At 37.6% G+C, this 13,393-nt stretch overlaps 1 protein-coding gene across 4 annotated transcripts in view; it reads left to right on the top strand.

Moving 5' to 3' along the window:
* The window catches only part of SLC12A6 (solute carrier family 12 member 6), a 90,748-nt gene that overhangs the window by 15,927 nt on the left and 61,428 nt on the right, over window positions 1-13,393 (top strand). Inside the window, exons 1-2 of one of the 4 annotated variants that reach the window (XM_018054504.1) lie at window positions 4,596-4,705; window positions 6,617-6,756. The exons of 2 other annotated variants lie outside the window; for them this stretch is intronic. Coding sequence is in view for 1 of the 2 variants with exons in the window: in XM_018054503.1 (XP_017909992.1) it covers window positions 4,582-4,705 (124 nt within the window). In the remaining variant the exon portion in view is untranslated. Of the gene's footprint in view, window positions 1-4,308; window positions 4,706-6,616; window positions 6,757-13,393 lie in introns of those variants that run through there. One more of the 4 variants, XM_018054503.1, reaches the window with a different exon arrangement.

The raw sequence follows: 13,393 nt of genomic DNA, 5'->3' as shown, positions 1-13,393 counted from the left end.
TTTTTTAATGTAAAAATGTAAATATTTCAGACCTGCGTGGTGACTCTCATTTCAAACAGTGTTCAAAACTCTAGAATCAAAGTTCAGGAAAAGCTTTTATGCAACTCCCTAAATTTTATGTGAAATGAAATTTGACCCATGAGTGATTTGTTCCAAAGTTTTTTAGATTTCAGTGAACTTCGTTTAGTTCATTGTATTTTTTTTCCAACACTTTTTTATGACAAATTTCACGCATACACAAAAGTTGAAAGATTATATTATAAATACTCATAACCATGTCCTCTGGAGGCTACACTTAGCATTTTTCTATGTTTGTTTTATCATATGTTCATCCCTTCCAATGATCCATCTATTTTTGAAGCATTTCAAGGGTAAGTTGCAGACATCAGTGTGCTTCACACTTAAACACTTCAGTATGTGTATAATTAATGTGTAATGTATAATTTATAATGTTTTTGAGATTCATTCATGTTGTTGTTGAATGTATCAGTAATCCATTCCTGGTTATTGTTGGGTAATAGTCTATTGTATGAATATACTATAGGTTGTGTATCTTGTGATGGATACCTACTAGGCTGTTTCCTGTTTGAACTGTTATAAATAAAGCTGCTAGTACATACTTGTTCAAAATTTTTATGATTTTAGCTTTTATTTCTCTTTGGTAAATATCTAGAAGAGGAATTGCTGGGTCATAAAGTAGGTGTGTGTTTAAATTTATTTTAAAAGTGCCAGACTTTCTTCCAAAGTGGTCAACATTTCCATTAACATTTGCTCTACATCCTTGCCAACAGTTTTAATTGTGATTTTAATTTGCATTTCCCTGATGGCCACTGATGTGTTGAGTGTTTTTTTCAGTTGCTTATTATTATCCTTGTATATAGCTTCTTTTGTGAATTGTCTGTTTGAATCTTTTGCTCATTTTCTGTTGAGTCGTCTTGTCACTGTTGAGTGGGTTGGGAAGATCCCCTAGAGAAGGGCATGGCAACCCACTCCAGTATTCTTGCCTGGAGAATTCCGTGTACAGAGGAACCTGGTGGGGTCCATGGGGTCACAAACAGTCGGTCATGACTGAGTGACTAACACTTTCACTTTTCTTGGGGATTTTTATATATTCAGACCACAAGTCCTTTGTCAGGCATATGTTTTATGAATGTTTTCTCCCAGTCTTTGACTTGCCTATTCGTTTTCATAATGGTGTCAGTTTACTGTATTTTTTCAACATTTTGTTATAAAAAAATTTCAAACATACAGAAAATTAAAAGACTTATAGTGAACACTCATATGCATACCACCCAGAATCTGTCGTTAACATTTTATTATACTTTTCCTGTCGCAACTTGTCCATCCATTTGTATGCATTTTAAGTTAAATTGTGGATATCAGTTCATTTCCCCCCAATACCTCAGGATACATACTATTAAGTAGAATTCATTATCTGTTTGCAGCTTTTTTTTCTTTCAAGTTACACTTTTCATACAGTAAAATACACAACTTTTAAGTGAAGATTGACTAAATTTTGACAAATGAATACACATGTGGAACTCTTAAACTCCATGTCAAAATGTAGAATCTTACCAACACTCTGGGAAGTTCTCTTTTGCTCCATCCCAGTTAATCCCCACTTCCATTCCTCCAGAGGCAACCATGGTCCTATTTTTTATCCACCATATTGCTTTTGCCAGCACTGTCCTGTTGGTTGTTTCATATATTATGTATTCTTTTGTTTAAGGCTTCTGTAACTTAGCATAATGTTTTTGAGATTCATCCCTATTGTTGTAGGTATCACTGGTTCATTCCTTTTTATAGCTGAGTAGTAATCCCTTGTATGAATGTATCAGAGTTTATTTACTCATTCTTCTGTGGGCTTCCTGTTTGGGGCTGGGTTTCCAGTTTCGGGCTATTGTTAATAACTGCTATGAACATTCTTATACAAGTCCTCCTGTGGGAATATATTTTCATTCACAGGATAAATTCAGGGTGGTAAAAATACTAAGGAGTGCAATTGTTGGATTATAAGGATAAGTACCAGACCCTTTTCCAGAGTGGTGAACCAGTTTGCACATCATTAAAAAAGTATGAAAGTTCCTTCCATTCCGCAGCCCCCCTGAATTTGGTATTATCCATCTTCCCAGTTTTATCTGTCATGCAGCCTATGGAATGGTATACCTCATTGTTTTAGTTTGTTGGTCTTTAAATGGCTATTTCTTATATCCCACCTTCTCTGTCTAACCACTGTTCCTGTACAGAACTTACACATCTCTTCTTTGCCACTCCCCCGACCCTTTTCTGTATTGCTTTAACTTTGCCTTGAATTTTACTATACCGTACTACCTACAGTCCAGTCTAGGAGAGAACTATTTTAAACTTGCTGACCATTATGGTTACCAGAGCATTAAATTGGTAAATAAATTACACCTATTGTAGATTGACAGATATTTGTTACCTTCCTACTTGTTAGGTTTGGGGTATTTTTTAGAGGGGAGAGGTGACAGGATAACATTTGTACATAGGGTTATATGTACAAGCTACACGTAGATTTATAAACACAAGTAATTGTTTCTGTCCATTGACTATAAAAAATTAGGTACAATTCAACTCTTTTTATAAAATAAATATGAAAAGGTAAGATCCCATTGGAAATATCTAGTGACACTAAAGTATTAATAAATTTGAAACCTAGAATATAATATGGAAATCTTTGACAATCTGGCAGTTGTTTTAAGTACCTTTGAGTAAATTAGTTGAGTAGCTACCCAAGTGGTTAATATGGAAAAATCACCAAGGGTACTACCACACCTGACTTACTTTGCTTCTCTCAGAGAAAAAAATCTCAGTAGCTACAGAGCCTTCTTTTTTTTTTTCTTACAGTGATTTTCAGCCTTGGCTGCCTGTTAGAACCATTTGGGGGGAGCCTTTCAAAGTCCTGTTGCCCAGGTTCTACTCCAGAGCAGTTATATCAGAATATCTGGGATGGGACTCAGGCATCAGTAGTTTTAACATTTCCCAGCTGATTCCAATTTGTAGCCTAAGATTACAAACCAATGTTATACAGGAACCCATGAAATAAAATTTAAGTAAATGTATATGAGTTTCTTTTCTGTGAAACCTCTACGCTGACTACCATCAAAGGTATTGGGGATTTTTAATTTGGACTTCACCATTTACAAGCTTTGTGACTTTGGGCAAGTTCTTAGCCTAATGTTTCTGTTTTTGTGATGATTAAATGAGATCCTAATGAAAAGTTTCTAGTGCAGTGCAGTGTACAAGTAGGTCTTTAACAGCTATCAGCTTTGTTCTCTTTTGGAAGTGGTGTATATTAGAATAAATGAGGGTAATAAACCATCACTGTTCTCTTTTAAATTTAGTGCAGTCTTGCTTGTCAGGTGTTACTAACAACGAAATCCTCCTATTACATTATTAACATGGAAATTAGCACAGAGCTCAAGGCTCAGAGGTTAAAGAAAGCATCTGCCTGCAATGCGGGAGACCTGGGTTTGATCCCTGGGTGGGGAAGATCCCCTGGAGAAGGAAATGGCAACCCACTCCAGTATTCTTGCCTGGAGAATCCCATGGACGGAGGAGCCTGGTGGGCTATAGTCCACGGGGTCGCAAAGAGTCGGAAACGACTGAGCGACTTCACTTTCACTCAAGTTACTGAACTCCTGTGTTAGACTGCTCAGATAGGGCCTCATACTCCGTTAAAGTCATCAACTGAGAACACAATCATCTGATAAAATATATCAAAAGTATGTTAAGTGTGTGCTGAAGGAACTATACACCTCTCCATCAGGGATTTTCTTGGATTGTTTTTTCTTTAAAACACAATGTTTAAACTCTCCGTTCAAAACGAAAAATGCTTAACTCTTCTCATTAAAAATATTTAGCTCTTTTAAACAAATTTGGACTTTCAGGGAAGTTAATGTCTCTTCTTGGGTGTCCTTGTATACCCTACAACATCTCGAACTATGCCTTATCTAAAATACATAGGTATTCATTAAATATTTGTTGAATGAATGTTCTCATCTGAAAGATAAGAAAAAACATTGACTTGCATGACTGTTTTCGATATGCTTTGAAATAAAGCAACAACAGAAACTTACAGATAGTTGACTTTCTAAATTGATGTAGTACCAGTCTTTAATGAATTGTTCCCTAGTCTTTGTCCTGTGAGATGTGAGGGCAGAGGTTGAGATCTCGATGTGCAAATAACTTAAAGAAACAAGAGGGTGCATACACAATGGACAAAGTTTCAAGCATTCTCCCACTCTCCAGCCCTTGGCTTCTCTGGGAAAACAGCCTAAACCATTCTTGTGATTCTCAGAGTTTAATAACAAATAAGCAATAGGTGGAATGCTTAATCCTTTTAAGTGAGTGGTAAACACCACCTTGGAAGGCGGGTTTTCCAGGTTCCCCTCCCTTAGGGCTGTAGGTCACGTGAACTGAAAGTACTTCCCGATTCCCTCCCTGGGTCTCCCGTGGGCAGTGATCAGTCAGAAAGGGGCACCGCAAGGAAGTGACAGGCAGCGAAGGTAGACTGGAAGGAAGCGAACACAGGGGGAGCGCACGTTCCTGGCTGTGACAATGCCGCACTTCACGGTGACTAAAGTAGAGGATACAGAGCAGGGGGCGGCAGCTTCCGGCTCCCAGGAGGGGGAACCCAGTGCAGCAGAAATAAAAGCCCCGATTCAGCATTCAGACGGACCAGGTGAGTACTCGGCTCGGGAGCTTAGGAAAACTGGAGGTCTCATGAAAGAAACTAACTAAAATATTCAAAATGCCTCGTTAAGAGTGGAGAAAAAGTATTGTGGTTCAAGTGTTTTTCAGTCAGCTGTTTTACTCCTTTGTATATCTGATAACTTTTTTCACATTCTGGTTTGTTTTTCCGCACAATGAGTTCTGTGTTCATTACCTACAGGTGAAACTGAACCAGTACTGTGTATGAAAAGTGTTTTCAAGCAGAAAGAAAGGCACAGTTAGAGGCAATTTATGTGGAATTTAGAATTCATCTTTTGCTCAGTTTAAAAAGTACATCAACAGGGAGCATGGTTCAGCAGTTTTGTGCAGTGGACTCTGCACTTGTACTTCTCAAGTTCTTCAGTATTTTGCCTCAGCTTTTACCAGTTAAAGAGTAATTCAATAGTAAATCGTCTAAGCATTCTTGAATGAAAGAACAAAAGTACACTAGGTCAATTGTGACTAGCATAGCTTCGGGTTTAATAAATTTGATGAATGTGATTATTCCTATTATTTTCTCTAAATGGTAACAATTACACTTGCTGTGGGAATTGTGGCTTTGAATTTTTAACATGCTGTTAAAGTCTGAGTTAATATTATGATATTAAATACAGCCATAGTTTGAAGCCCTTTATATTTTAAGTCTAACTTTCATAAATATTCAAAAATTTCTCTAGTCTGTGAATAAAGGCAAAGGGAATAAAAGTCTCTTAAAATTCCTTTTGATTCCGTGATTCTAATTTTCCGCTAGCAAGTAACACATCATAATTCGTTGCTGTAACTGCTGTTGACTCTCTCCTGTCCTACCAAGCATTCGTGAATTTTTAAGAATCTCTAACTTAAAGATAAGGCTTATCACAATAAAGCTCCGTTTGTTTATCTTTTCATTTTAGAGAATTTCCTAGGGGAAGATAAGAAAGAAGATTTTATGGAAACTCTTTTTCCTCCAGGTTATTTTTTTTTCCCCTGGGGTATTTTTCATTTGGCTAAACAAATAGGGTGATAAGTTGAAATTAAGGTTATTTACCCTCAACAGGGAGTTACTGTGTAGCAAAGAGAACTTACACAGTATTTTGTAATAGCCTGTAAGGGAAAAGAATACATATAAAAATATATAACTGAATCATGTTGTATAGCTGAAGATATAACACAACATTATAAATCAACTATACTTCAATTTTAAAAAAAAGAAAGTAAGGTCAACCTACATTGTACTTAAACCTGATTCTCCAAAACTCTCGGTCAAAGAATTTAGGTTCTCTTTTGGGATTGTGTGTATTTGAAGCTGTGCTTCCTTTGTTGTTTATGCTTGCTGCCCTTGGATTTTAATCCTTTTTAAGCTTTTGTTTTTGCTGTCCTCTCATAATCCCACAAAATGCAAAGAAGTGCATTCTTCACTCCTGCTCAATTTTATTATATTTGGTTTTACTATTTTATTGTATTTACTTATTTTACTCTATTATTTCGTCTTTACTGGTTCCATAATGTTGGAAGAAATCTACTTTATTCAGATTAGAACAGGGTAGAAATCATTTAGTCTATTAGTAACCACCTAGAAAACTGGTGAAACATTTTTATAGCAACCAACATTTGTAATAAATAGTATTACTAGGCTTAATTTATTTTCCTCTGTAGTAATTGCTTTGGACAAGGAAGAAGTGACAGATATAATCTAAATTGAATTTAATAAGGCTATTTATTTTGGCATTTTTCGTGACAGTTCAGAAGATATCCACTTGAATGAACTGTTATTTGGTAAGTGAACAACTGATGGAAATACATTTTCTAAATTGTATTTATTTTTATTTTAGGATTAAATTAGAGGGAAAAAAGGAAGGAAACATATATGGGAAAAACCTCAAAAGTTTTTTTTTTTGCTTAGGTGAAAAGCATTGTTGAGGAAGATAGTGGTTGCAGAGCAATTGCTTGACATATGATAAGTTACAGCCCCTTGTTCTTCTGAGTTAAAATCCTAAATTGATTGTGATTTTATTACAAGCGCTTCTCATACTAGCCAGTTAGGTAAGTAGTCACTTTTTTTTAATGGAGTTTTTTTTCCTTATTTGTCTGTGAGGAGGGAAAAATATGATGTACCATCATATAAACTGAACATATTTGGAAAGCAGATCATCCTTTAAAATGTGTTTTTTAGAACATGAGATGTATTTGAACTAGACAGATAATTTGAGATAAAATAGAATAGATAATTGTAAACGTAACCTAATTTTTGAAAAATGTTTGTTTATTTTATTTTTGAACTGTGGTGGGTCTCTTGCTGCACTTGGGCTTTCTCCAGTTGTGATGAGCTGAGGCTGCTCTTTGTTGCATTGCACGGGCTTCTCACTGCGGTGGCTTCTCTTGTGAATCACAGGCTGCAGACGTGCAAGCTCAGTAGTTGTGGCACATAGTACTAGCTGTTTTGCAACATGGGGGATCCTCACGACCAGAGATTGAACTGGTGTCCCCTGCATTGCAAGGCAAGTTCTTAACCATTGGACCACCAGGGAATGCTAAACTAATTTTTAAAAGTACATTGTGGTGATCCTTTTGTAATGTATAAAAATATCAAATAACTGTTGTACAGTATACCTGAAACTAATGTAATATTGTAAGTCTGTTTAGTTCAGTTGCTCAGTCGTGTCTGACTCCTTGCAACCCCATGAACTGCAAAATGCCAGGCTTCCCTGTTCTTCACTATCTCCCAGAGTTTGCCCAAGCTCATGTGCGTTGAGTCAGTGATGCCATCCAACCATCTTATCCTCTGTCCCCCTCTGCTCGTCTTGCCCTCAATCTTTCCCAGCATCAGGGCCTTTTCCAGTGAGTCAGTTCTTCACATCAGGTGGCCAAAGTATTGGAGCTTCAGCTTCAGCATCAGTCCTTCCAGTGAATATTCAGGACTGATTTCCTTCAGGATTGACTGGTTTGATCTCCTTGCAGTCCAAGGGATTCTCAAGAGTCTTCTCCAACACCACAGCTCAAAAGCATCAGTTCTTTGGCACTCAGCTTTCTTTATAGTCCAGCTCTCACATCCATACATGACCACTGGAAAAACCATACCTTTGACTATACAGACCTTTGTTGGCAAAGTAATGTCTCTTCTTTCTAATATTGTTTCTAGGTTGGTCATAGATTTCTTCCAAGGAGCAAGCGTCTTTTAATTTCATGGCTGCAGTCACCATCTGCAGTGATTTAGGAGCCCAAGAACATAAAGTCTGTCACTGTTTCCATTGTTGCCCCATCTGTTTGCCATGAAGTGATCAGATCAGATGCCATGATCTTCGTTTTTTGAATGTTGAATTTTAAGCCAGCCTTTTCACTCTCCTCTCTTACTTTGATCAAGAGGCTCTTTAGTTCTTCTTCACTTTCTGCCGTTAGGGTGGTGTCATCTGCCTATGAGGTTATTGATGTTTCTCCTGGCAATTCCAGCTTGTGTTTCACCCAGCCCAGCATTTCTCATGACGTGTTCTGCGTATAAGTTAAATAAGCAGGGTGACAATATACAGCCTTGACATATTCCTTTCCCGATTTGGAACCAGTCTGTTGTTCCATGTCCAGTTCTAACAGTTGCTTCTTGACCTGCATACTGATTTGTCAGGAGGCAAATCAGGTGATCTGGTATTCCCATCTCTTAAAGAATTTTCCAGTTTGTTGTGATCCACGCAGTCAAAGGCTTTGGCGTAGTCAGTAAAGCAAAAGTATGTGTTTTTCTGGAACTCTCTTGCTTTTTCTACAATCCAACAAATGTTGGCAATTTGATCTCTGGTTCCTCTGCCTTTTCTAAATCCAGCTTGAACGTCTGGAAGCTCACAGTTCATGTACTGTTGAAGCCTGGCTTGGAGAATTTTGAGCATTATTTTGCTAGTGTGTGAGATGAGTGTGATTGTGCGGTAGTTTGAACATTCTTTGGCCTTGCCTTTCTTTGGGATTGGAATGAAAACTGGCTTCTCCCAGTCCTGTTGCCATTGAGGAATTTTCCAGATTTGCTGGCATATTGGGTGCAGCACTTTCACAGCATCATCTTTTAGAATTTGAAATAGCTCAGCTGGAATTCCATCACTTCCTCTAGCTTTGTTCGCAGTAGTGCTTCCTGAGGCCCACTTGAGTTCACACTCCCTAATGTGTGGCTCTAGGTGAATGATCACACCATCGTGGTTATCTGGGTCATGAAGATATTTTTTGTATGGACTTCTGTGTATTCTTGCCACCTCTTCTTAACATCTTCTGCTTCTGTTAGATCCATACCATTTCTGTCCTTTATTGAGCCCATCTTTGCATGAAGTGTTCCCTTGGTATCTCTAATTTTTCTTGAAGAGATCTCTAGTCTTTCCCATTCTGTTGTTTTCCTTTATTTCTTTGCATTGGTCGCTGAAGAAGGCTTTCTTATCTCTCCTTGCTATTCTTTGGAACTCTGCATTCAGATAGATATATCTATCCTTCCTTTTCTTCTTTGCCTTTTGCTTCTCTTCTTTTCTCAGCTATCTGTAAGGCCTCCTCAGACAACTGTTTTGTCTTTTTTGCATTTCTTGAGGATGGTTTTGATCACCACCTCCTGTACAGTGTTACAAACTGAACATACAATTCATAAGTCAACTGTGCTTTAATTAAAAAGCAGTAGTACATTCATCTCTGCCATGCCAACTACTAGAATGCCAGTCTACTACTGCTGCTGCTAAGTCGCTTCAGGCGTGTCCGACTCTGTGCGACCCATAGACGGCAGCCCACCAGGCTCCCCCGTCCCTGGGATGCTCCAGGCAAGAACACTGGAGTGGGCTGCCATTTCCTTCTCCAATGCAGGAAAGTGAAAAGTGAAAGTGAAGTCACTGAGTCCTGTCCAACTCTCAGCGACCCCATGGACTGCAGCCTACCAGGCTCCTCCGTCCATGGGAGTTTCCAGGCAAGAGTGCTGGAGTGGGGTGCCACTGCCTTCTCCATGCCAGTCTAGTAAAACCCTACTTAATTTGGTTTTGAAGGGAAAGGCAGAAACTCGGGCTTGCCTAACATCTTTCTTGATTCCTTCTCTCTGGTCCAGCTTAGGTGCCCTCTTTATGTTTTCTCTGAGGCTTGCCACAGAAATAGCATGTATCACACTCTGGATTATAATCATCTGTTCACTTGCCTCTCTCCCAAATACCCTGCCTCTGGGTTCCTTGAGAGTAAAGATCTTGAATAATATTGTACCTCCACGTCCAGGTGAATTGCACACAATAGACAATTCAGTGTACAGACTTGTTTTTTGCCTTTTTTTTTTTTAATTTGCTTAAGCACATGTTCATGCCAGATGTTGTGCTTTTTTCCTAAGGCTACAAAGGTGAAGGAAGTATAAGTTCTCCACCAAAGGCAACAGAATGGCTCTCGACCCAGTTACCTGGCTTTGAATCCCAGTCCTACAAATTATTACTAATTAGGAGTGGTGATAATTTCTGTTAATTATTGCTTGACTGACTTTGGGCAAGTGATTTAACTTTTCTTATTTTACTCATTGATAAAGGGAATAACAGTAGTGTTTACTTCACAGGGTGGTTGTGAATTAATGGGAAAATGAACATAAAGCACTTAACATGTGACACAGCACTCAGAAATAAGAGCTACTGATTACTTTCTATATCGTGACTAGTGGTTTAACAAGAGCAAAATTAACCACTTTGGATAGCAAATTCTGGAGAAGACTATAATATTGCCTGGAGGGGACCCCAGACAGGTATCTCAGAAGACAGGACATACTGATCCTATTTTAACAATCTTTTTTTTTTTCCCCTAAACTTTTATTTTGTATTGGAGTATAGCTGATTAACAATATTATGATAATTTCAGGTGACCAGCAAAGGGACTCAGTTTTACATATATATGTATCCATTTTCCCTGAAACTTCCCTCCCATCCAGGCTGCCGCATAACTATTTAGCAGAGTTCCCTGTGCTATATAGGGTGTCTCTATTGGTTATCCATTTTAAATATAACAGTTGGCACACTGATTCTTGAAGGGAGGTCTTGATGAGATTACAGCAGTAGAGACAGAAGGAATGAGGAAGGTGCAGAGCAAGCAGGTGGGAAATAGACATGTAACATAGCTCGCACATTGGATGCTGGTACAGGGGTGGGGCTGCTTGGTGAAGTGTTAACGAGCTTCAGCCTGTCCCCACTCTGTGGGATAGTGGGTGCTACTGCCTTTTTAAAGGTAACGAAGGAAAAAAAAAAAGAAATAGATCATAAAAAAATAAATAAATAAATAAAGGTAACAAAACTGAGCTTGTTGACCATGAGCAACTTGCCTAAAGTTACCTGCAGTAGTAACAGAGCCTGTGTTCAAAATTGATAAATTTTATGTGCTTCCCATCTTACCATGGTACCAAGTCCTAGCTTTTGAAAAACAAGAGAAAGTTGTTTAATATCTGAAATGTGTATGGGTCACAGAGTTTGATGTAAACATTATGAAATCTGTAAAATTTTTTATAGGAACAGTAAAACAGTTTTACTGTTTATTGCACTTACTGAATCAGGTATAAATGTTGCATTTATTCATTTATTGAAGGATAATTGCTTTGCAAGTTAAAGTATTTCCATGAAATATTTGTTTCAGATCTTCTCCCTCGCTCATCAGATTTCTTTATTTTTTTCCTGCCACATCGTGAGGCATGTGGGTTCTTAGTTCCCAGACCAGGGATTAAACCTGGGCCTCCACAGTGAAAGTGCAGATTTAACCACTAGACCGCCAGGAAATTCCCTTATCAGATCTTACAGTGTCTATGGATTGGGAAGATTTCAACGTCAGAAGTTGTGTTCAGTTGATACAGATAGGAGATTGGAAGATTTCTAAGGAGATTTTCAGAAATGAACTCATAACAGGAAAGAAGGAAATCTTTTTTTTTTTTTTTTAAGAAAGGAGAGAGGAAGAAACAAAAGGAAAGAGGGCAAGAAGGCAGAGAGGAAAAGAGGAAGGAAAGGAACTGTAAGATGGGTTGCTCCCGGAAGAGATAAGTATTAAGGATGTGTGTGCATGCTAAGTTGCTTCAGTCGTGTCTGATTCTGTGCAACCCTGTGGACTGTAGCCCTCCAGGCTCCTCTGTCCATGAGATTCTCCAGGCAAGAATATTGGAGTGGGTTGCTGCCATTTCCTTCTCCAAGGAAGAAAATCTTTATTGGTATTGAAGAGCATCTTCAAACATTAACTCTGAGTAACCCAAATTGCATGAGTTAAGTGGAGTTTAAATTTTATTAAGAACCCTCAAAATGTTAGATTGTAACCTAAACATTAGTTCTGCTTATGTTCTAAGGTAGGTGATACGACTGTCTTTTTACTGACTAGCGTTAAAATAGACAACTAAAGAGCTTCCTTGTATTGAGAAAATCTTTTCTGTAGTAAATATTTAAAAGCTTTTTAACTATTCACATGGGATTTTATATCAACCCAACTAACAGATTCAGACCTGCATGTTTTAAAATCTCAGTGTCTAAAGTTTATTTTTAAACTCAGCTTCATAAGGCATGTTTTTCTGCCTCCCTGCCTCCCACCAATATTCATTGTCAGAAAGACTAACACCTCCCTGAAATATCATTCTTTTCACCATGTTTTTTTACATACTCTTAAGACCTTAATACAAGAAAACAAATTTGAGACTGACTGCTTTTAGCTCTGTACATCTTAAAACTTTGTTTAAATCATTAACCCTTCTTGGTCATATTCATGTTATACTCAGACAGTGAAAGTTACCAACACTTTGATTCCCCATTTCACTACTGTCATCACCATTTTTTTGTATATTGAGGGTTTTTTGGTTGAAGTATAGTTGATGTACAATATTATATGTTATAGGCATACAATTAAGTGATTCACAATTTATCACTGATTTATTTTTTTTTAGAATCTTGCTCCCCAGATTTTCCTTGTTTAATGTACCAGCTGGGTGCTCTGCTACTTTTGCCCCACAGGAAATAAACCAGAGTGGAACTGATTTAATTTTGTACAGCACCTAATATATGCCAGGCCCTTTGTGAATATTGGCTTATTTAATCCTCACAATCACCAGGGCAAGGAACAGTTATCTCCATTTTAGAGATGAGGAAAGTGAAATGCCAAGAAATTAAATAGTTCATTTAAGTGATAGATGTGAAATTCAAAGTAAGGTCTCTGTGACTTTAAAGCCTTTTTTCTTTTCATCACACCACAGTCTCTCTGCTTTAAACACGTGTTAAAACATGTTATGTTTTCTAAAGTTGTCTGGTCTACTTTTTCAGTAGTTACTAATTCTTCTTAGATTCTGTTTCTTTTTGTCTTTGTGGATTTCTCAAAATTAGTTGAAAGTTACTTGTAGCTTCTAACTTTTTTTGTGTTGGATTGCTTTTTTATTTGGCATAGAGTATTTCCAAATGTAGGATATTCTTTCAGATGATGCTAAAAATTGAGAGATATGGGCATGCTAGGAATTTGGCTCAATCTAATGGTCTTTTAATGGTCCTCTACTCCTTAACTTTTGAGGGAAATGCACTTTATCAGTGACATGGGAATGGAGCCTTAAAGACTAAAGGGGGAAAATGGGCATATGGAGTAAGTGAAAGAATTAGACTTTTATATAACTTTAAGAATAAACATGCTGCTAAAGGTATGAAGGATGCATTTATTTTAGTGTGCTAGAAATAATTGTAATATTCCATTTCAAGGATCT

This window comes from Capra hircus, chromosome 10 (assembly GCF_001704415.2).
Source record: "Capra hircus breed San Clemente chromosome 10, ASM170441v1, whole genome shotgun sequence".
NCBI lineage: Eukaryota > Metazoa > Chordata > Mammalia > Artiodactyla > Bovidae > Capra > Capra hircus.
The sequence above is the reverse complement of the archived record's forward strand: the minus strand, read 5'-3'. Positions and strand labels throughout refer to the sequence as shown.